This window comes from Pan paniscus, chromosome 3, assembly GCF_029289425.2.
Source record: "Pan paniscus chromosome 3, NHGRI_mPanPan1-v2.0_pri, whole genome shotgun sequence".
In the NCBI taxonomy this organism is placed as follows: domain Eukaryota; kingdom Metazoa; phylum Chordata; class Mammalia; order Primates; family Hominidae; genus Pan; species Pan paniscus.
The window spans coordinates 144,190,993-144,216,015 of record NC_073252.2 but is presented as its reverse complement, the minus strand read 5'-3'; the positions used below and the strand labels follow the sequence as shown (position 1 = coordinate 144,216,015).

Here is a 25,023-nt window from a genome sequence, read left to right as displayed (position 1 = left end):
GCCATAAGAGTGCATATTTAGGGGGAATCTATAATGGCAGAAAGACTTCCTTGATAACTGAAGGAAGCTGATGTCTGCAGGTTGAAAGTGAATATAGCCCAGTCAAGGAATAGACCAAGGGCCCTGTGGCTGGCGTATAGAGAGCCAGGTGGAGAATGGAAAAAGATGGAGATGTAGGCAGGAGCAGATAATACAGAATGTTGTAGACCACAGTTATAATATTCGTCCTTAAAGACCAGTGGGAAACTAATGAAGGATTGCATTTCAGTGTGGAAACTGTGTTGTAGTCTCCCAGAGCACAAGAGGTAAGAGAAGGTAGAGAAAATGACCCCTTCCTAGATGTAGCATTGGTCTCAGGCTAAATTTAGAAACAAGAGCATTTGCCATTGCACGCTTGACTCCCTCTCTGTTCCTTCTACCTGGGTCATTCCACCTGGGCCTGTGGTTCCCACGTCACTGTTTATCCCTCTGCATCAAGCTAGTCTTGCCCATAAAAGTACCTCTTGCTTCAAAATGCTCGACCTTTCTTGCTTCTAAGCAAATTTCATTCAGATAGAAGTTTCAGATTCATACCAGTATTTAGAGGAAAGCGTATTGACTAAGATGTGAGTAGCTTTCTTCCGGAACAGTGTTCTCCAACTTTTCGAACTCCTTTACAGTCTTAAAATTTGCTGACAACCAGAGAGAACACTTGTTTATATGGGTGATATTTATCTATTGATCACATTTGAAATTAAAGCTGGAAAATTATTAATTCATTTAAAAATAATAACTTCATCATATGTAAATTTGCACATTTTTATGAAATATCACTATATTTTCCCAAACAAAAACCAGTGGGAAGAGTACTATTGTTTTGCATTTTGCAAATCTCTTTAATGCCTGGCTTAACATAAAACTGTTGGTGTATCAAATCTCTTTTGATATCACATGTCATGTAGCCTCTGGAAAACTCCACTATATAACTGCAAGAGAATGAGAGTAAAAAGGCAAATAATGTGTTAGTAATATAATGAAAGTAGTTTTTGTCTCACCGAGCCCCCCAAAAGGTCTTAGGAACCCATAGGTCCCCAGGCCACACCGTGAAAACTACTATTTCAAAAGAAAACATGAAATTTTAAAATAGATGCTTATTAAGCCAAAAAGACTATCATCCAAGATGGCATTTCAGGTAGTCTACAAGTGAAATGAAAAGAATTCAGGCAGCGTGGCTCTAACCTAGTTCTGCTTTTCATCGCTTCTTCCATGTATCTGTTTGAACCAATTAAACCCTCTAAAAATTCCGAATGATTTGTAGTGTTGGTAGAGATTCCTGTGAGTATTTAGACAACATTGAAAATTCTTGAAAAATGATATTTTTGCATTGGTTACTGGTGTAAGGCATAGTCTCCATTCAAAGTAAACTGTGATTTCTGCATAGCTTCCCGTGAGCATCCGGTCACTTCATTTTCTGTAACAAAGACCCACTTAGATACTGCAGCTTAACTGTGTTTATCTTTCAAGACCTGATTTGTGAGGTGAAGCTAAAGTAATGAGAGATTGTTAATCTCTGTGGTCTCTTCCGGGTCAGAAATAACATGATTTTATCTTATTTTCTTATGTAGCACACAAACGCTTTCTGAGGGCAGCTAAAAACATTTGGAATGACGCATCATTTAAAAATGAGTTTTGCTTCTCTTATTGACTCGAAGAACAACATTCCTTTAGATGAGCTTTGTTGAATTTGTTTAAAAAATTCCTTTAGATGAGTTTTGTTGAATTTGTTAAAAATTCATTTTCATTCTTACCTTGTACCTGTAATATTAAGTTCCACCATCACTACTAGTGGGAATAAATTCTATCCTTTTTTTTATTGATGTTAAACATATATTTCTATCAATTCAATATTAAGTACTTTATTATTGTACTTCACAATCATGGAAGTGCCTGCAGGGAAGAGGAAGACCATGCCCATAAAAAAAGACTGCTAAATCTGTACTTCTCTTTAAATCAGTAGCTCATGATGGACAGGTAATGCTCTTGACCCCTAGTTTATCTCCCACATCATTAATATTTTCTGTTCTTTAAGGAAGGACATACATAAGTGATTAAACATTGTAGAAGGACAATTGAAAAGCATTTACACTCCTTCATTTGAACCAAAATTTGTAAGTTATCTTTGAGATGTGTCACTCATAGATAAATGGTTAGGAACACGTTGGACTTAAGAGGTCACAGGTGAGTGGCCCACAGGCCACATGCAGACCACAGATGTGCTTTCTATATTCTGGGTTTCCTAAGTTGCCCTCACTTCCTATTATTTTACTTGTGGCCCAATCTGCACATTCACCTTGCCAGTCTGGTGGCTGTCAGTATTTGAATTAGTAGCTCTACAGCAAGCAGTCATGTCTGGGGAAAATAGAAAAACAGAACTCAAGAAGATTACAGTACTGTGTTGTAAGAAATCACCTAATAGAAAATTGTTTGACAAAGATGTATAATTATTCATCTTTTAAATTCTTGGTCATATGAAAAAAATAACTTTAAAGGTAAATGAAAATAATAGTTGATTGACAAGCATGCCTCAAAAATGACATTTATTATATAAAGATTTTTTAATAGCTTAACACAGGAGTTAGGGTATGAGATTATGAAACGGGGTTGTATCTTCCTCAAAGAGGTCATCCATCAAAACTTTGCTTTTTCATTACATTACTCTTCTTATTTATGTGCATTGTTTTATCTATAAAAAATATTTAATGTATATTTAAATATATAGAATCAACCACACAACTAATTTGTCAAATGCATACCTTTGCAGTGTTAGTTTATCTGGAAGGTCCCACAGCACCACCTAGTGCCCTGTATTTTATTTTGCATAATATTTTTATAAATTTAAGAATTCTTACCACATTTGAATATCAAATATGGCCCTGAAGCAAATATATGGTTTAAGTAGTATTATAAATAGAATGCTCTAAAGTAATTCTTGCATGCTTTATTGAAAAATTTAAGTGAAACTCTAAAAAATGATGATTGTATAATAGTACTATTATTAAAATTTACTGGTAAAAAAATTCACTAGTATTTCTAATTCACATATAAAGACATTCTTAGAAGATTGTTACGTTGTGTGTGATCTAATAGAACTATTGGTAAGATTTTTGTCCAAAACAGATATTTATTTCTTCTTATTTTTTTCTTGTATTTGCTGTTCTCTAATAAATTAAAAGTAATTTTTTAGGCTTCCTCTTGGAGGTCATGATTTCTAAGTCTTTATACTTTTAACATTATCTACAACAGCTCTTATAAATTTCAGATAAAACTGTATAATCACTTTTTAAACTAGAATTGTGAGATATTTAGAGATAGATAAAATACTTCTACATTAAAAAATAAAATCAGTCAAATAAAAGAATGAGGTGTGCTTATATATTCTTTTATGGAAAGAGCTCCAGGAAATACAGAGAAGTGGGAAAAGATAAAGCTATGTACAGAATACTGTGTATAGTATGATTATCTTAAGAAAACTGTATAAATTTGAATAAGTTAAGAACACTAGGCTAGATGGATAAGTAGGTAGGTAGAGGAATGGGTGGATACTGTTTTTTTTTCTGTAAGGAATTACAAGAAATTGCTAATGTTTCTGAGTTGAGAGGGAGCTAGAAATCTTCAATTTTTCTTTGTACTTTTCTATACAACTAAAAATTTTCTAATGAGATTCATGTATAACTTTGTTTAAGGCCAACAAGGGTTATTTGTGTTTTAAGGTTATGAACCATTTCATTATTCCTTATAATATTTTCTGTATTAAAAACAAAGCCAAATTTTTAAATAAAAAACTAGTGTTATAAGGTTAGCATCCATCTCATAGATTTGTCTTTTTAGAAGGCTTTACCATACACTACTTTTTAATAGAACATGTAAGCCCCAAGAAGGCAGATAACTTTTGTCACACTGTATCCTTGACTTCTGGAATTGTATCTGGCACATAATAAGTGCTCAGTAAATTAGCATTGAATGAATGAATGAGGACATATTATATTGTGTCCAACTACTATATAGAATACTATGTAATAGTGAGATGTATTATGTTGAAATTTTATCCTATTTATGTATAAACATATGTGTGCATGGTTACATTCTTATGTCTGATGTCATTAAAACACTAACACTGATTCAAGTTAGTTCAAAATACAGAATATCAAAAACTCTAAATTATACTTTCAAATGTTTGTGTATGGCCATTTTTGGTTTTGGGGGGGTTTGGTTTTGCCTATTCTTAATAAAATATTTTATGCAACATATTAGCTATATTTGGAACTCAGTTATATTGAAATTCAATCCAAATGGTTACTAAAGAACAATACTGTGATCATTTCCCTCTTTTATTTAAATTCCTGATAATTCTATCTTAGTGACCTAATGGTTGCTACTTTTAAAGTTCCTGCAATTATACTTATATTAATCATAAAATGCTAATTACTCATTACATATATTCAATTCCTAACTACTAATTTAAAATTCCATGACATTTTATAAGCTACTGTTAGTGAAAATCCATTCATAAGCATAAGTTATATTGTTTTATTTTAAACATGCAGTGATTCATACTAATGTGCTGTGCATAGATTTTTTTTTTAACTGTCAAAGTGTGTAGAAGTTGCCCTCTACTGGGGAACTAGAAAAATTATGTTAACATAGATTTTCAATTTCCTTAAAGACTCTTAGGTAAATCCATTGATGTGATTTACCAGATGATTGCTTCTTGCTCTCTGGCACTTTTAAATTCTGAAGATATTGAAATGATTAGCAGAAGATATTTAAAAATAAATGTCTGATATGAATATATGTACATCCATTTCTAATATAAAGTCTTGGCTATTTCTTATTTAAAATTCCTTAGTAACAACACCCAATGGCTAAGGTCTAGAAGTAATTTTATTGGGGTAAGTCTCTACTGAAACATTAAGGAAAATTAGCTGTATATACCTATGTAACTAAAAATGACTCAGTACTGTTTTTAATAATTCACCATAGAAATGTCCAGGTTAAAAGTCTAAAAGTCTAATCACTCTCTCTCTCTCTCTCTCTCCATATATATATATATACACACACACACACATATATATGTATATGTGTATATATATATTTTGTTTTTTGTTTTGTGCTAGAGCCTTTGCATTTTTGCTAGAGCCTGGGTCTTTGTTTTTTGCTAGAGCCTGCATTTGCTAGAGCCTGGGTCATAAGGTGAAATTTGATTATGGCGAAGTGATTTGCTTGTTCTATTCGTTGTTGAACTTTTTATACCAAAAAAAGTGCATTGACCAGTTCTTATAAACTGATAAGACAGTCTTTTTCCTTTTGCTATTATTGCCTTTCCTTCTGCCCTTGAGAGTTCCATCAGGCTTTGGAGAGCACTGCCTTAGAGAGGTTCAGAGTCTAGGATGTATCTCTAGGTTGTTAAGACCCCAATCACACGTATATGTTTTTCTTCTCCTACCCCCTGATATTTAATAAAAATAAACATATTATTAAGGAGAAACCTGTTTAAAATTGGTGTCATTGGTGAGAGGTAGATAGGGAAAGAAGCAACTACTGATATTTAATAAAAATAAACATGTTATCACACACCGGGACCTGTCGGGGTGGGGGACAAGGGGAGGGAGAGCATTAGGACAAATATCTAATGCATGCGGAGCTTAAAACCTAGATGATGGGTTGATAGGTGCAGCAGACCCCATGACACATGTATACCTATGTAACAAACCTGCACATCCCGCACATGTATCCTAGAACTTAAAGTAAAATTAAAAAAAAAAAAAAACGACAAATGAAACTATAAAAAGGCAGGAAAACATGTCAGTAGAAGTGAGGATATGAGAAGAAATAAATGCCTTATCTGGTAGATTAGGCTTGGAGAAAAAATAATAAATAAACATGTTATTAAGGAGAAACCTGTTTAAAATTGGTGTCAATGGTGAGAGGTAGATAGGGAAGGAAGCAACTGCATACCCAGATCCTACTGCCTCTTTGTGCTGGGGGTGGCAGGAGGATTTGTGGACCAATGATGCTCATGTGAGGTGCAAACCTTTCTTAGGACCATTGGTTAATCCACCTCCTTCTCCTGACTGAAGCCTCTCTAAGTCACAAAGTTCAGAGCTGGTTTTCTAAGCTGCAGGAATGGCTCTGGCTAAGGAATATTATAAAAACGAGAGTAAATGAGACCATTGATATATGAAACAAGGCAAGTGTAGTGCAGCTGTCTCCATTCATTTTGTCCATATTATACTCAGTATTGATCATCACAGCTAGATCTAACAGCAGTGTGTGCCATCATTTAGACACGTCCAAAAGGAATAGATGAGCTATGCCAAACCTATTCATTTCACATGTGTAGACACGGTCTGGGTTTTTTGTTTGTTTATGTTAAAGTTCTGTTATAAATCTGAATAGTGATTTTGATTAAACCATTATTTTGAGTGTCTTATATAAAAGAGAATCAGTTTTTGATTATTTTAGAAGTTTATTTTAACATCCAGGAGCCTACATAAGAAGCCCCTTCCCCAAATCTCCCTCAAGTCACTTTCCATTGCCTCCTTTCTCTGTCCTCATTGAGCTTCATACTATCCCCCTCCTCCATCTTCCACATCTCTGCCTTGCTTTTTCAAAAATGTTCTCCCATAGTCTTGTTGGTAATTCATGGGCCTTTTAGGGTAGGGATGAAAGTGCCTGTTTCAAGATTTAAACTCTCTTAAAAACCTTCCTCTAATCTGTTCTAATTTTATCATCTATCTGTTTTTGTTTTGTTTTGTTTTGTTGCTTTATATGTATGGTAAATAATATAGTGCTGAGTAACTGCTTTCAGATCTTCCATATGTGAGCTTTGTTCTACTCAAGTGGTTTGTAGGAGGCAGTGTGGTATCAGAAATAAAGAACTGGGCAGGGAATTTGAGACACTGAAATGCTACTCCTTGTGTTTCCACTAACTCTGCACCCAAGAGTGAGAGACATTGCCTCCTTGGGCATCAGCTTTGCAGTTTGTAAAGTGAGGTAACACACATTATCCCTAATGTCTCTTTCAGCTAGAATTCTTTGGTTTCTCTAAATTCTTAAAGAACTCCTATCCAGTATATCAACACAATGGTAGAGATCTTGGATTCTGGAACCAGACTGCATGACTTGCTTCCCATTCTGCCACTTGCTGCTTGGGAATTCTGAACAATTCCTTGTCTATGTAGCTCAATTTTCTCCTCTGTAAAATGAGAATTATAGTGGCACCTTTCTCATAGGTTTGTTGTGAGGACCAAATGAGTTAGTAAATATAGAGCATAGAACAGTTGCTGACATATACACAGTAGGCATTCAATAAATGTCAACTAGTCTCATTATTATTACAAACACAAGGGTTTTAAAACATTTCAGAAAGTGTGTGTGTTTCTTATCAAATGGATATGCTGCTCCATGAGAGAAACATTTGTGGACACACATTCATCTATTCATTTGTTCTTTCATTCAGCAAAAAAAATTATTGCATGCCTAATATTTGCCAGGCACTGTTGTGTTACAGACATCAATAAGCAGAATGGCAGATACACATTAAATCTTTTAAACCAGTGGGGAAAAACATCCATGTTACTCTAGTGACCTAAGAGAGTTACTTAGTGCCTTATTTTCATGTATTCCAACACCAGTGGCAAGTTATATATATAATCGTTGACTCTAATTTTAATTAATATTATATATTTTACATTAATTTTCTATAATCTGTTTCTTAAATATCTTTTTCTTTTAAATTTTCTGCTTCCTCCTTTGCACATTTTTTTCTTTTTAACAACTCAGACCATCTCCTGATCTCTCAACTTTGTTTTTATTCCTTTTGTTTAGTTCTATCTTCTGACACTTCCTTAGGTTAGTCTCTATAAGCCTCTTTTCTATTCTCACCTATAAAATTAGGATAATCAATTTACTTACCAGAATTTTAAATTAGATAATGTTTGTAATGTACTTAGCACAGTTCCTAGTACATAATATACCTCAATAAATATTGGCTATTTTTATGATGGTGGTGTTTTATATCAACTGAACCATGATTCTAAAGCAAGAAATACTACAAGCTCCTATGTATAATATTCAGGCCATAGGAACTTTGGCTGACCATTGGATAATGTGAAATGATCCTCTTGACATTTTAAGAGAGCTGTGTATCTTGTGTGTAATGTTTGCAGTGCTACTAATAATTGGCTGCTCCGTGTGTTCTCAGGGAAAATAAAACTGCAACCTCAGATTGTAGCTGTGTGCCCATGGTGGAGGCATGCAGGCCAAAGTGAGCTCTGTTAGGTCTTACTTTCACTGTGAAAGCTTATGTCTTTATACTCTAGTCTTTGAAAAATAAATTTTGATTTAGTTTCCTTTTGCTTCCTCCTTGGTCTAATATATACTCTGCAAATAAGCATTTTTAAGAAACTTCTTTAGAAAATTATTTATTGCCTGTTAAATCTAAAACTTAGAAGATATTTACATGAAAATCTTTTGGAAAATGATAGAAAGTTCCCACATCTCTGTTGCCCTGGGCTCTAATTAAATTTCAAATTGTTTTTGTCACTCTTAACCTGGATAGAAAAAGCCAAGTTAATGTAATACAGTTCTATGAGTTTACATAGCCTGAAGGTTTGCTTTTTCAGTTAAAAACAAAAAAGAGAAGTCGTGAGTTTGAATGCTGTTTTTCATCTTTAACATATATCACTATATTAGTTCTAATCAGCAATGTACATATTATTCCACTTTTGTGTTCTTGTATTTGTCTGTCCTCTTTTATATAGCTCTAGATATTAGAGCCCTAAACCCCACACATTCTGTCTGCTATTCAGCATCTTTAATTTCCCCCTCTGCACTGATCCCCATCCCTTTGCTTCCATTATCCTTGTAAAGGAGAACCAACTTTAGATTAGAAATGGTAAAGTAAATATTGACAAAGGAAAGCAGGTCCAAGATAGGCGGACTATCTGCTGGCCCAGACAAATTACATCATAGGATCCTGAGAAAACTGACATTTGAGATTCCTGAATCACTATCTTTGACAAATCATAAAGGGAAGGAGCAGAATCAACAGCTGCTGGGAATGTGCAAACATCACTGCAAATACCAAAAAGAGGAAGAAAGTGGATTTTACACACTATTAGCTAGTAATTTTGATATCAGTCTAAAGAAAAATTAAAGAATGGGTCATTAAATAGTGGGTTATAAGGAGTTACAAAGGAACATGGTGTGATGTTTAGAAGCCAGCGTGGGTTCACTCAAAGCCAAGTTATTAAAAACAAGTTTGTTACACTTATTTCTGTTTGAAATATAATTTCTAATTCAAAGCAATACTTCAGAGCAGGGATCTGCAAACTGTGGCCCTTGGGCAAATCTTACCATGCCAATTTGTTTACCTATTGTCTTTGGCTGCTTTCCAGGTATAATAGCAGAGTTGAGTAATTGCAGAAGTGTCCCTGCAAAGGCTAAAATAATTATTACTTGGCCTTACACAGAAAAAGTTTGCCAACCTCTGCTCTAGAATCTAAATCCATTTTTTAAAATTTTAATATGCCTACAAATTACCTGGGGATCTTGCTAAGATGCAGATTATGACATAGTAGTTCTGGGGCGGAGTCTGATATTCAGCTAGTTCTCATAAGCTTCCAGGTGAAATCAATGTTGCTGGCGCTTAGATCACATTACAATCTAGTGAGGATCTAGATTTCAAAAAGATATTTAGCAGATTCACCCATTTTAAGACAACAAAGAGAGTAAATAAATTATGAGTTAGAAGTCACTTCAGTTGGTTAGAATCTTGTTTAAATGATAGTGTTCATGAAGTGTTAGGCAATCAATGTCATCTTGGAGAGAAGTTTTTCTGGCCATTTCAAAATGATTATCTTATCATCATTTCCTTGTAAGGAAATATTAGCTCAGTGGTGGTATTTGATGGGAGCAGTAATGGGCTTGATAACTCATATGTTTAGATGACCAATATCAACTGGGTTGGTCTGCAGGACAGTTCCTCTGTTGGGTGACAGTTCTCTCTGTGTCTCATATTTCTATACATTTTGTCAGCAGAGGAACTGACTGTTCTCAACTCTGGAACAAAGGGCAGCTTTGCTTTCTGCCTGTTATAAAAGATTCAGGTTCCCTAAGCTCAGTATTCCTTTCCTGGAATGCAGTCCACTGCTTCTGCAGGCATCCATTCCAGCCCATCTGCATCACCTGCTTGACTTGGGGACAAGGGGAAATGACACCAACATCATGCTTAGGCTGCTTGCTGTTCTATGAGTGGTAAAATCCTTTGGCTCTGATCCAGGACTCTTGAGCCTTCTGCCAGCATACTTGAATGTGTGGCAGGCCGACTTGTCATCTTGAAAGTATGGTAATCTCAGACCCTTCACCAACTTAGACTCTTTCCCAATAGTCGTAACACAGGTTCCCAATCACTGACTTTCCCCTTCCTCTGCACCCATCTTCCCCTCATTTTAGTAAAATTCTTCATGTTCTACAAAACAGAGAAAAGAGAAAGTCTTACATGAAAATGTCTTCAACTTTCCAACATCAAGCATTCAAGCCTATGTTCATCTGTACCTACTATAACCTCTGCTCTTCTTTTACAATAAAGAGATACCTACCCTCTGCTGTTCTACAAGTTAAACCCTCTAGCTGTGCTAGGGCTCCTTCCCTGCTGCCTCTTTAGTTGCAACAGGTAAAATTCCTTCTCTTTACTAAATCTCTATTCCTGTGACCCCCTTTTGCCTCTTTTCTATGAATTTTAAGAATCCTCAAGATTCTTTCAAAACAAAGCAAACAACAAAACCAAAAACAACAAACTCCATTTACCACACTTTCATTCTTCTTACATTGCTGCTGTTGTTTCTCTCCTCCTCTTTACAGCTAGACTTCTGGAAAGACTTGTCCAAATTGCCTCTTTTCCCTCCTTACTCATCCCTCCATGTACTCCAATTTAACTTTCACACTAGTCATCTATTGAAATTGTTTTCATCTAGCCTTCAATAAGCTTCAATCTGTAGTCTACATTTCTTAACTTATTTTCTGTAGCAGTAAATCACCACACCAAGCTATATGCTGAGGACTACTCAGCTGTTTTCACTGTCCAGACCCTATTCTGAGTTTCAGTCCCATAAATCCAGCTATCACAGTATCTCTAGTTGGAGGCCTTGCAGATACCTCAAACTCATCATCTTTCCCAAGAAAAATGAGTCTGTACATCCCCAGTTCCACTCTGGCTCAGTAATTGGCTCTATGATCCCCTGTTTGGTCAAGAATCACTTAACTCAGAAAACTAAGAAACTGTTCTTCCTTCTGTTTTGACACTCTCCCCACAAACTTAATTGAACAGTCTACTAGTCTAGTTTTCAAATACGTTTTGAATCTGTTCTGTTGGTCCATCTTGATGACTAAGATCCCATCGCCTTAGCCCAGATCATCTTCTGCCTGGAGTCCTGAATAGCCTCCTGCTTAGCCTGCCTCACTCTAATCTTCTGCTTTAATGTGTTCTCTAAAGTACACACGGAGTGATTCTTACCTAACCACAGAGAGCACTGTGCCAGTTCTATTGCCCCTCCCCACCCCCATGGCTGCATAAACTCTTCCAGTGTCTTCCTCTTGCTTTGAAGCGAAGCCCAAACTCCTTACCATGGATTACTAGGCTTTTCTGATGCATCTATCTTTTAACTTCATCTCTCACAGCTGCACTCCTCACGTTCTGCTCTTCGCTTTCAGTTTCTATATGTTCTTCTTGCCTTCAGTGCCTTTATAGTCTCTTCCCTCTGCCTGTTTCCTCTCCCTTCCCTTCTTCTGTTCTGACTTCTTTGCCTGGTTAACTCCTTTTCTTCTTTCAGTTTTCATCTTAATTGCTTTCACCTCCCTATTAAGCACTCTCATAGCTCGCTGTAATGTTCATTTTGAACATTATCATTTTATTGTAATTGCTTAACTGTCTTCTCTAAAAAACGTTGAGGGCATTGATTGTGTATGTGTCATTCACCTCTGTGTCTCATCATCTAATAGGGTCTGGCATGGTAGTCACTAAGTAGGTATATGTTGAATGTGTCAGTGACAAATCAAAATCTGAAAAGATAATAGGCCAAATCTAATAAGCTAATGTTTAATGTAAGTGTAGAAGACCCTTAATTTTGGCCTGAAAAAAATCACACTTTTTTGAGAATGAGATGATAGAGGTATTTTTTGATCAAAGTATTAAAGTTAGAGAGGAACCAGGTAGAAATGCTTTCTCTGGTGGGAACTGTTTATGGCATAAACTATTATGACATAAACCATATATTCACTTTTCCCCTCGGCACCAGTAATATAGGATACATGGTACTCAATAAATGTTTGCTTAATTAAATGTAATGTCATTAGGACAAGCCAGCTGCCATTCCTGTAAGGCCTCACTGAGTGACATTGCTTTAATGGGATCACCACAATCCAGGAATAGGTCCATATCTTTACATATCCAGAAATGTCATCAGCACACCTTAGTGTGGTTATGTTCCAGGAGACTGATGTCAACTAGTCAGTGTGCTATCTTCCTGTGAGAAATGCTACTTGGAAAACAAAATTATTACTAAAAGTTTTCTTGACAAGCATGGTGTATTATTCTGTCCTTGCATTGCTATAAAGAAATACCTGAGACTGGGTAATTTATAAAGAAAAGAGGCTTAATTGGCTTACGGTTCTGCAGGCTATACAGGAAGCATAATGGCCTCTGCTTCTGGGAGGCCTCAGGGAGCATTTACTCATGGTGGAAGGCAAAGCAGGAGCAGGCACTTCACATGGTGAAAGCAAGAGCAAGACAGTGAGCAAGGTAGGAGGTACTACACACTTTTAAACAACCAGATCTCACAAGAACTAACTATCATGAAAATAACACCAAAGGGATGGTGCTAAACAATTCATGAAGGATCCACCCCCGTGATCCAATCACCTCCCACCAGGCTCCACCACCAACATTGGAGATTACAACTCAACATGAGATATGGGTGGGGACACAGAGCCAAATCATAGCACGTGATCTCAGACTAGAGAGAATTAACTGGACAATTTCAGTGGCTAGTATTATCCAGCTCAAATAGTTGGATGCCTCTGTCTTCACAATCGTGTACTGTGCCTAATAAACAAAGCAGCATGTTCCTGTCAGCTGCTAGACCATAACTGCTAAATGTTTGATTTGGGCATGTTAAGATCCTTAGTCTATGAAGGTCTAGTTGTAAAGGGGAAAGTATAGTCAGAGGAGAGGAAAGAGGCCCTTGCTCACCAATCCACCACCACTTTCTTTCTAACTACCCTTCCCTAGGCTCCTAATGTCTCTTTCTTTCTTTCTAAAAGTTTTCTCAGTTATGTATCTTGACATTCATGCTTAAAATGTCATATTCTTTGGAGACTATATACCCTGACCATTTTGGTGAAATTTAGATGTGTCCAGAATTCCCTATACCACCTCTTTATAATTTGTTGCTTAGGATTTGTTGACCAGTCTCACTCATTAAATATTGGTTTGACATCATTTTATTCTTGAAGAATAGACTTTTCACTAACTGTTTAAGATATCACTATATACTGACCACAGGACAAAAGATGAAGATAGCCTGGAGGTTTAGATTGACAGTAATCTTTTTTTTTAAATGATATTTCCATTAATACAAGTTCAGAAGAAGGGAGTTGTCAAAGTATAATTTTCGAAAAGTTAAAAACATGACTTTCTTATACATACAGAATGAACACCTGTCAAACATTTATTTAGCTGAATAATGAGGAAACCATCAGGATGGTAAAGCTAGTTCTGGGGAGATTATAAAAATGGGGGTTACCCAGGCCATTAGAAAAGCATACTGAAATAAGTATGCTAAATTAGAGACAAAAATGGCCAATGCCTACAGGGCAATAAAACCATAGTTATTGTGGTTATTTTTTCTACTAGACAGAAACCATTTCCATCACTACTGAACAAAACTCTGTAAGTTAACATATATTTTTATAGTCTGAGTCTTAACCAATAGTAAATAGAAGTTAAACAAAGGTGGTTAGGCCGGGCGCGGTGGCTCACGCCTGTAATCCCAGCACTTTGGGAGGCCGAGGCGGGCGGATCACGAGGTCAGGAGATCGAGACCATCCTGGCTAACACGGTGAAACCCCGTCTCTACTAAAAATACAAAAAATTAGCCTGGCGTGGTAGCGGGCGCCTGTAGTCCCAGCTACTCGGGAGGCTGAGGCAGGAGAATGGCGTGAACCCGGGAGGCGGAGCTTGCAGTGAGCCGAGATCGCGCCACCGCACTCCACCCTGGGCGACAGAGCGAGACTCCGTCTCGAAAAAAAAAAACAAAAACAAAAAAACAAAGGTGGTTAAGTAAACCTTGGATTGGCTGATAGATAATACTCCAAGATGACATTAAAGGGACATGCTGTCCTCTTGTTGCCTCATTTCCAAGTTTTGGTCAATTGTTAATAAGTGAGATTAACCCATAAATGTGGAGCCTTAAATTTATCTGGGTGAGTGTACGTCTAAGAGAAAGCTCAGAACCCTGCCCTAAGAGGAACAGTGGAGGAACTGAGGACTTTTGTCCTAGAGAAAACTTACTGTAGGGGCTAAAATGCTAACTTCAGCATTACTCTTAAAATATAACCCTGAGGAAATAGCTGAAGAAGGCATAGATTTTATTTACACCATTCAGGAGCATCATTTAAAAGGCCATCACCAGGAAGGAGGGTGAGACTTGCCCTAAATTGCTTCAAGGGGAAGACAGAGCAGCAGTGGTAGTGATTTGGAAGCAATATAAGAAAGAGCTTTCTCTTCATGAGAAAGCTTCAGCCAGGCCACTGTTTTGCCTGAAGAGCAAGGGTGTCTTCTCTGTGGGAGATTCTCTGGCAAAGGCACAGCCATCACAGTTCCCATCCGTTTATAATGCTGTCCTACTTCATAGAATTGTTGTGAGGATTACATAAAATAACACAAAGTCCTTAATACAGTATGCAGCATAAGTACTGCACAAATGTTAGGTTTTATTATTTTAATAATAATTGCGATGACTTCCCCAAAACTTAATTATGGTGCTCTTGTCAGAATGAATGCATCATGGCTGACTCATTTCCTAATGCAACTGAAAAGTAGGTTTCAGCGTTATATAAGGGCGTGAGGGAGACAGAGAGAGGGGTTCACACTTTAGATGAGGACTAGACCAGGGTATCTCTAAGATCCCTTTCAAAACTGATATTCTTTATTCTGTGAAAACTGAGTTAATGCAGTATCCTGGAGACAAATCTAAAAAGTCAATTTTAATATCTGTGTGATCTTTGTAGTTGTTGCAGCAAAACCTCTTGATAACATTTTCTATTTCAAAAATTTCATAATTTCACTTTAGTTTTGCCTTTTTTTTTTGCAAGTCCTATTGCTGAGAGAAGCACATTCACAGTTTTGTTGTCTTGCTGTTATTTGGGGCTTTTTGTTTGTATTTTGATGCAACTAAATCTATCTAAGATTTAACACTCTTTCTTTCCACTAAAGTCATTGAAATACATTCACCTAGTCATTCACATCTGAGGTGTAAGTGGATTTTCTGAAAGTTTTTTCAGGAGACAACAAAAGCCAGTCAGTTTGTGACTTGACTTCTTCAGTTGTTGCAATCAGAAAGCTTTATACACCATCCCAATTGCAAGGATGCTAAAACTATGTCTTACCTTGAATCTGCAAGGAGGAGGTAACATCTTTTGCTAGAAGTGCTTATCTCCTACCGCTTTGGTTTTATCCATTTTCAGGAGAATTTACTTAGGAAAGAGAAAAGAGAAATAATTAAATTGAGCTGCATATACTCAAAAGAAAATAACATGTTTATTTAATTTTCTAGTTTTCAGTGATTGTTGCTGATGCAGTTTAAATGTTTAGCTCACCCTTTTTACCACTGATATTTGCAAAAACTTGACTCTAAAAAAATGTATCTGCCATATGACATGACTTCTTAATTTGTTTTATGTCATCAAAAAGACATACTGAGCCTGAAACTCCTCTCAGATTTACTCTTAAAATACAACCCTGAGGAAATAACTTAACAATGCAAAGATTTTATTTACACCATTCAAGAGCACAGGCTCTGGAGTCAAGGGGAGGTTCAATTCCTGGCATTGCTTCTTCCTACTTCACTCAGTCTCTCTGAGGCTCAGCATTCTTACCTAGTAGATGGGATAATATAATAATAGTACCTATGTTAGAGAGTTGTGAGGATTACATAAAATAACATAGCTAAATCCTGGGTACGATATCCAACATAAGTACTACATAAATGTTAGTTTTTATTATTTTAATAATAATCATGATGACTTTACTAAAAATTATGGTGCTCTTCTCAAAGTGAATGCCTCCTGGCTGACTCACTTCCTAATACAACTGAAAAGTAGGTTTCAGCATTATACAGTGATTCACTCTTAATGAACCTGAACAGCTATTCTTGAGAAAATAAGAAGGAATATTAAATCCAGAATTAGCAAATCCTTCCTATTTGCTAGGAAACTTTTACTATTTTGGGAACAAATGTTATAAGTCCTTGGAAGAGCTGCAAAGAAACTATCATGTGTCATTGACTATCCATTAGAAGTATTCAGGGAGAAAAACCTGTGGATAACAACACTTTTCTATCTCACTGATTTTCTTTAGTATCATTATGTTGAATTCTTTTTCAGGCATTTCATAAATTTCCTTCTCCTTTGGATCTGTTACCAGAGAATTATTATGTTCCTTTGAAGGTGTCATGTTTTCTTGCTTTTTCATATTTTTTGTCCTTACTGCACATCTAGCATAACAGTTGCTTCTTCCAATTTTATAGATTGGCTTTAGTAGGGAAAGAATTTTTCCTATAGATATATCTATAGTGTTGGTTTGGTAGGTTGCCTTGGCTTTGATTCTGGATGGGCACAGTATTGTAGTCTCTGTATTTCTTCAGCTGTAATCAGCTCAGTGGTGTCTGTTGTGGTTGTTAGTGGAGGCTATGGTGAGGCATTTTGGGGGATAGGGACTCCAGACAGTCCAGTCCATGGACCCTAGAGGTGGTGGTGGAGTGCAGAGTGGACCTATCCTCAGGCCTGGGATGGTTTGCATAGGTTCTGGCAGTGGTGGGCAGAGTGAGTCCCAACACTGTGCATGGGTGCTGGCAGCAGCAGTGGTAGAAGAGGAACAGCTTCTCCTAAGGTCCACCGATGATGCAAACAGGTGTCAGCAGCAGTAGGTGGGGCAGATTAATTCCCAGGCCCTGGAATGTTGTCCATAGGCACTGGTGGCTGCAGTGGCAGGTGAGAGAGGTCTCTCCTCAGGCCTCCCAATAGTCCACACAAGCACCAGTGGTGATAAGGAAGTGTGGGTATATCCCGAGGCCCCCAGACAACATGAACATTAGTAGCACACAGGGAGGCCCGTCCTCAGGCCCCCACAAGGTGCACATGGGTGCTGGGGGGAGGGATGGGTTAATCCCCTGGTTCTCAGATGACCTGTGCAGGTGGCAGTAGCAGGTAAGCCAGGCCTAGTCTTAGTGCCCTAGAGGGTGTATGTTGGTGCTGGTAGTGGAGGCAACAGGCAGGGTGGGCTTCTCTTGAGGCCTCCCAATGGTGTGCACAGGCGCCAGTGGCAGGGAGCAGGGTGGGTCATTCCCTAGGCCCCCATATGATGTGCAGAGGTGCCAGTGCACTTGTGGCAGGTGGGGCTGGCCTGACCTCTGGTCTGCAGACGGTGCCTGCAGATGCCAGTGAGTGGCATATATCGATCTCCAGACCCTCAGATGATGTGCACATGTGCCAGTGCAGGCAAAGTGGGCCTATTCTCAGGCCCCATCTAGCACATGGGCGCTAGATGCAGTGGCACAGGGGTGGGGGCTATCAATCCTCAGGCCCCTGGACAATGCGCACAGGTAGTTGTGGCAGCGCCGGTCGCAGCAATTATATCATTCTATATTGAACCTTGTTTATAGATCAGTGTCCTCTACTGGATTATAAGCTGTTTAAGCATAGAGACCATGTTGTACTTACTCTTGAATCTCTTGGATGAGCCCAGTACCCAGTATATAAGTGGATGTTTAATTATATGTTTAAACAAATCTGCTTGAAATTGAATGCCTCTCATATAGACTGAGTCAGCTAGATATTTTCATTTTTATGTGGCCCTGTAAAATTTGGAATTCCTCCTAAAGTCTGAACTTAGTACAAGTCATTGAAGGACAGTAGCCCTTCGAAGTTATCAGTTATTTGTCATTTAGCACATTTGGCTCTCCTAAATGTGTTAATGAGAACCTGTTTCATAGATACCAATGGAGTTGATAGGCCACAATACCTGTTTTAATAAGTAGGATTTAAAGTGATTCTTAGATTAAAATATTGTATTCTCTTTGGCCAATTGCAAAAGTGTGCACAATAAAAAATGTTCATTCTATTATTTAATAACAAAACAAGTCTGTCTGTGGATATTCACATGTGTATATGCCCCAGAAGGTCATGGTAGCATTGTTCATTTAAGGTAAGCCAGTCCCTCTTGGGCCACATGCAAAACAACTGAGTGACTGTTACGACACAGGGACTTTCATGTAAATACCAAAAGGACTTTTTTTCTTCCAAAAGTAATGAAGTAGTCCCAGATCTGGATCTTGGACACTGTCTGGATATATAGTACCTCTGTCTATCTGTGTCTCTCTCTCTCTCTCTCTTTTTCTGTGTGTGTGTGTGTGTGTGTATGTGTGTGTGTGACTGTCTGTCCCTCTCTTTTCTGTCTTAGGCACGCACAACCTCAGATTCTCTGAAATTTTAAAATTCCAAGTAGAATTCATTAATAAAAATCTGAAATGTTTTTTCTGGTATAAATCATAATGAAATGTTGAGAGACAAAGGAAAAACTAAAACGGGCAAATAATCATCTGCTGCTCCAAAACTGAAGCCTGTCATTACAACTCCCAACTCAAACACTTAGTTTTAAAGATTTGCCTTCAAGAAACCTAAAAGCTGGTATTCCGCCTCATTGGCAACAGCCTCAAACTGTTCCCTGTCATCGAAGAAAACAAATCTTTTGCTCATTTCTGCCTAGGGGAGGCAGAGGGACCGAGGTGGTCCTATGTGGCTGAATTAGATGAAAGACTTGCCTTCCACCATGGAGACATGAAGTCTAATCAAGTGAAATGAGTTTTGAGATCCCAGCTCATTTCCTAGGGGAGACCAGTTCGCATTACAAAATCACGACATCTCATTCATCACAACTGACGTGGTCTTTGCTCAGGAGAGGACCCCAACTGGGACTAAACCACCTGTCTTCTCTCAAAAAGGGGCATTTTATCCAAGTTAGAGTTGAAAGCCTTGGAGTGAGGAAGCTTGCCAGCCACCAGCTTCTATCTGTATGATCCACGTGCAATGTGGAAGGGAATTTAGGTTTACAAAAGGAAAGATGAACCTAAGGCAGATTGGTGGTTGCGCTTTCAGGCTGCCAAATACAAATAATTGTAATAGAGATGTTATTACGGAAGAGAAAGCTAAGATTGGGACTCTCCCCTCTTTATCTCCTAGATTTTATTAAACAGCAGTGAGAAGATAAGCACTCCTATGCCTCAGAGTTTAAAATGGCAAAGAAAGTGTCCTGCTTTCCAGGCTGATAAATGATCATCCTCTCTTTTATTTCTTTCAGGGCATCGTTATAACACCCCTGCTCCTGCTGCTTTTTGTGAGTATTTTGATGTTGTCTTTAATATATTTTATTAAAAGCTATCTACAACCCTTTAAGAAAGGTCATTAGAACAAAAATGAAATTTGAATTATTTTGCACCATATTTGGAATTGTTGTTCCAGTTTAGCTGTACCGCATAATAATATTCAGATACGAAGAAGCTTCATAATTTCATGATCCAAGAACAGCATCAGGACCCAGTCATTAGGCCTCCAGCTCCTGGCTAAATCATTATATTACAAATAAATGACCCCATGACACAGGTTACAAAAACTGCGCTGCTCTTTATTTTCTCATTAGTAAAACTAAAGTGATTGATAGTGACCCAGTGTTTGATAGTGTTTAACAGAAGGAGCCCTAGGACCAGGGATCAGAGGAAGCTTGGGTTCCAAGGCTGGTACTGATGATAACTAGCTTCCTCACCTTGGGGAAGGCTGCCTCAATTTTTTTCATCTGTAGAATGGGAAGTAACACCTCCTCCATTCTATCGCCCAGAGATAATGAAAGGTGCTTTAAAAATTAAAAATACAAATCAATACACACTTCTAGTTAACTAAACAAAAACTGTTCTGAAAACAAGAAATGCTAATTAGCTGTCTTATTTCTTTTGGCACTAAGCATATGAGAAATTAGATGAAAGATTATAATAGAAATTAATGTTATCTCATGCTGAGCAAGGCATATGTAATCATGAATGATACCTAAAATATTTTATGAACTGTGCATCTTTTCATACACACATCTTCCAAATATAAATCACTCTGCTTATCACTGAAATGTAGTGGGGATGTGTTTCTGGGAATGTAATGTAGCTGTTTGACTAACACTATTTATCAGTGAATTAAAACTATGGGGAAAATTTATTTAATTGTAGTGTAATTACCCAAGTTGGAATTCAATTAGAGTAATAGAATGAGGGACTTCATTTCTTACCCGCTGAGTAGGACATAGGGAGGGATAGATATACTACTAAACAGTTGGATTCCACATCTTTCATGAAAGACATTACCTTCAAGTAATAAACCTCATCCTTACCCTCCCTTTTGAAATGCTGGCTCCATTTTGACAGGGTAAGAAGAGTCAAATAATCAGATCACTTTCCTCAGCATAACAAACTTCATTGACATGGACTTCACCAACGCAGAATTTTCAGTTAGTTAAATTGAAACCAAAGAGACTATTTGCATTAATTTGGAAGAAAAGACTTATTATGTAACTACCTGCTACTAGATGTGAGAAACTGGAATCATCCATTAGTTTATTTCCAAGACCTGGGATCACAGGACAGTTTCCCAGATGCAACCCTTGGTGGGCACAGGATGCAGGCCTGTCTGAGGTCCCCACTTGCAGTAGGTCAAGGGACTAGTATAGAGCTCAGCATCTGGTAAGTGCACAATGAATGGCTGCATCACCTGGGTTTTCTTCATTATGGAAGAGAGACATCTCTTACTCATGTAACTCATTTAAGAAGAGCAGGGGAGATGTTACAGCCACAATTAGGTGGCTGAGGCCTAGGGTGTAACATCTTGGAGTATCTCAGAGGCTGGAATCTCTGAGACCCTTTTTTGACTTGTGATTAAAGAACCAAAGAGTTGGCAATGCAGGCTCTTTTTTGGTTCCATATGAAATTTAAAGTAGTTTTTTCCAATTCTGTGAAGAAAGTCATTGGTAGCTTGATGGGGATGGCATTGAATCTACAAATTACCTTGGGCAGTATGGCCATTTTCACGATATTGATTCTTCCTATCCATGAGCATGGAATGTTCTTCCATTTGTTTGTATCTTCTTTTATTTCGTTGAGCAGTGGTTTGTAGTTCTCCTTGAAGAGGTCCTTCATATCCCTTGTAAGTTGGATTCCTAGGTATTTTATTCTCTTTGAAGCAATTGTGAATGGGAGTTCACTCATGATTTGGCTCTCTGTTTGTCTGTTATTGGTGTATAAGAATGCTTTTGAATTTTGCACAATGATTTTGTATCCTGAGACTTTGCTGAAGTTGCTTATCAGCTTAAGGAGATTTTGGGCTGAGACGATGGGGTTTTCTAGATATACAATCATGTCATCTGCAAACAGGGACAATTTGACTTCCTCTTTTCCTAATTGAATACCCTTTATTTCTTTCTCCTGCCTGATTGCCCTGGCCAGAACTTCCAACACTATGTTGAATAGGAGTGGTGAGAGAGGGCATCCCTGTCTTGTGTCAGTTTTCAAAGGGAATGCTTCCAGTTTTTGCCATATGGAACCAAAAATGAGCCCACATTGCCAAGTCAATCCTAAGCCAAAAGAACAAAGCTGGAGGCATCACGCTACCTGACTTCAAAATATACTACAAGGCTACAGTAACCAAAACAGCATGGTACTGGTACCAAAACAGAGAGACCAGTGGAACAGAACAGAGCCCTCAGAAATAATACCACACATCTGCAACCATGTGATCTTTGACAAACCTAACAAAAACAAGAAATGGGGAAAGGATTCCCTATTTAATAAATGGTGCTGGGAAAACTGGCTAGCCATATGTAGAAAGCTGAAACTGGATCCCTTCCTTACACCTTATACAATAATTAATTCAAGATGGATTAAAGACTTACATGTTAGACCTAAAACCATAAAAACCCTAGAAGAAAACCTAGGCAGTACCATTCAGAACATAGGCATGGGCAAGGACTTCATGTCTAAAACACCAAAAGCAATGGCAACAAAAGCCAAAGTTGACAAATGGAATCTAATTAAACTAAGGAGCTTCTGCACAGCAAAAGAAACTACCATCAGAGTAAACAGGCAACCTACAGAATGGGAGAAAATTTTTGCAATCTACTCATCTGACAAGGGGCAATATCCAGAATCTACAAAGAACTCAAACAAATTTACAAGAAAAAGCAACCCCATCAACAAGTGGGCAAAGGATATCAACAGACACTTCTCAAAAGAAAACATTTATGCAGCCAACAGACACATGAAAAAATGCTCATCATCACTGGCCATCAGAGAAATGCAAATCAAAACCACAATGAGATACCATCTCATACCAGTTAGAATGGCAATCATTAAAAAGTCAGGAAACAACAGGTGCTGGAGAGGATATGGAGAAATAGGAACATTTTTACACTGTTGGTGGGATGGTAAACTAGTTCAACCATTGTGGAAGACAGTGTGGTGATTCCTCAAGGGTCTAGAACTAGAAATACCATTTGACCCAGCCATCCCATTACTGGGTATATACCCAAAGGATTATAAATCATGCTGCTATAAAGACACATGCACACGTATGTTTATTGTGGTACTATTCACAATAGCAAAGACTTGGAACCAACCCGCATGTCTATCAATGATAGACTGCATTAAGAAAATGTGGCACATATACACCATGGAATACTATGCAGCCATAAAAAATGATGAATTCATGTCCTTTGTAGGGGGACATGGATGAAGCTGGAAACCATCATTCTCAGCAAACTATCACAAGGACAAAAAACCAAACACCGCATGTTCTGACTCATAGGTGGGAATTGAACAATGAGAACACTTGGACACAGGAAGGGGAACATCACACACTGGGGCCTGTTATGGGGTGGGGGAGGGGGGAGAGATAGCATTAGGAGATATACCTAATGTAAATGATGAGTTAATGGGTGTAGCACACCAACATGGCACATGTATACATATGTAACAAACCTGCACGTTGCGCACATGTACCCTAGAACTTAAAGTATAATAATAATTAAAAAAAGAACCAAAGAGTAATTTTCTTCCCCTCCTTTCCATATCTGTGCGGTAACATGCTGATAAAAATTATGGCATCACTTTATTACAAGCTTTCCCCTACTCACAGACCCATAGGCTCATGAACTTTAGTTGTAATGTTCAACATTCTAAAATTATAGAGCTACTATAATGAAAGACTTGCCAAGACCCTCAGTGTAAAAGTTTAACGCTTCCCTTCTGAGTCAACGGGGCTATCCCAGTAGGTTCAGTGGCATTATCACACACATCATTAGATACTTATGGTATTTTGACTTTACATCATATGCATCGCATATAACACTTTTTTTCTGTTTAGGTTGTCATGCATTTTATAAACAATGGAAATGTCTTAAGCATTTGGGTTACCAGGCCTCATTTACTGAGCAAATAATGAGCAAGTAACTGAGCAAGAACTCATTTACTGAGCAAGTAACGGAGCAAGAACCTGAATGACTTAAAATGTGAACAAAGGCCAGATGTGGTGGCTCACACCTATAATCCCAGCACTTTGATAGGCAAAGGTGTGAGGATCACTTGAGCCCAGGAGTTCAAGACCTTCCTGGGCAACATACAGAGACCCCATCTCTTAAAAATGTTTATATATGAACACATTCCATAAAAGGTGTACTGTTTTTCTCAATGTCCCTGTTGTGAGTAGAATTGTTTCCCCTAAAAGGATATGTTGAGGTTTTGACTCCAAAAGTATATCAGAATGTGGTCTTGTTTGGACATCAGGTAATTGCAAAAGTAATTAGTTAAGATGAGGACATACTGGAATAGGGTGGGCCCTGAATCAAATAAGATTGATGTCCTTATAAGAACAAGAAGAGAAGGTAGAGACACACAGGTGGAATTCTATGTGATGATGGAGGCAGAGATTAAAGTGATACATCCACAGGCCAAGAAATACCAAAGATTGCTGGCAAGCATCAGAATATAAAGGAGATGAAGTATTCTCTCCTGTAGATTTCATAGATAACATGGCTCTGCTTGATTTCGGATTTAGAGCTTCTAGAACCATGAGGCAATATATTTCTGTTGTTTCAAGTTGCCCAGTTTTGGGGCTTTGTTATAGAAGTACAAGAAACTAATACAACTCCTGGAAATAGTATTGTCTTATTTTATCATATCATAAAATGGAAATTTCTGGGTATTCAGGCATAGGAGCTAATGAAGGCCATTTTTGCTGGTGGAATCTCAGCTGTATTCCTAACCTTTTCTCAGAATATTTCCTTCACTTTCTTGCTCCAATCAAAACCTGTCCTCTGATTCATGTTTCTGCCACAGTCTTGAAATGGGGAAAAGTGTCTTCCTTGTACCTCATTGCCAATTCCAGATCATTTCCCATGCGTTCTCCATAAAATGCCCTGGTTCCTTTGAAGGTTGTACCAACACAGCTATACCACCTGCTACTCCTCTTTGTTGTAATTATCAATAGAACCCCAGGCCACTATCAGTCCAAAAAAAAGTTAGCATCTTCCCATTGTTTTCTTTTTAACAGTATACTTTAAAAATTCTTGGTATTTTCAGTATTCACATAGTTGGTCCTTCCAATACCCTGGTCTCTAAA

General features: G+C 37.7%; 1 protein-coding gene across 7 annotated transcripts in view; it reads left to right on the top strand.

The window, feature by feature from the left end:
• The window catches only part of SLC10A7 (solute carrier family 10 member 7), a 264,913-nt gene that overhangs the window by 174,601 nt on the left and 65,289 nt on the right, over positions 1-25,023 (top strand). For all 7 annotated transcript variants that reach the window (XR_010112047.1, XR_010112046.1, XR_010112045.1 and 4 more), the window contains one exon: positions 19,673-19,708. Coding sequence is in view for 3 of the 7 variants with exons in the window: in XM_003815848.5 (XP_003815896.1) it covers positions 19,673-19,708 (36 nt within the window). In the remaining 4 variants the exon portion in view is untranslated. The remainder of the gene's footprint in view (positions 1-19,672; positions 19,709-25,023) is intronic.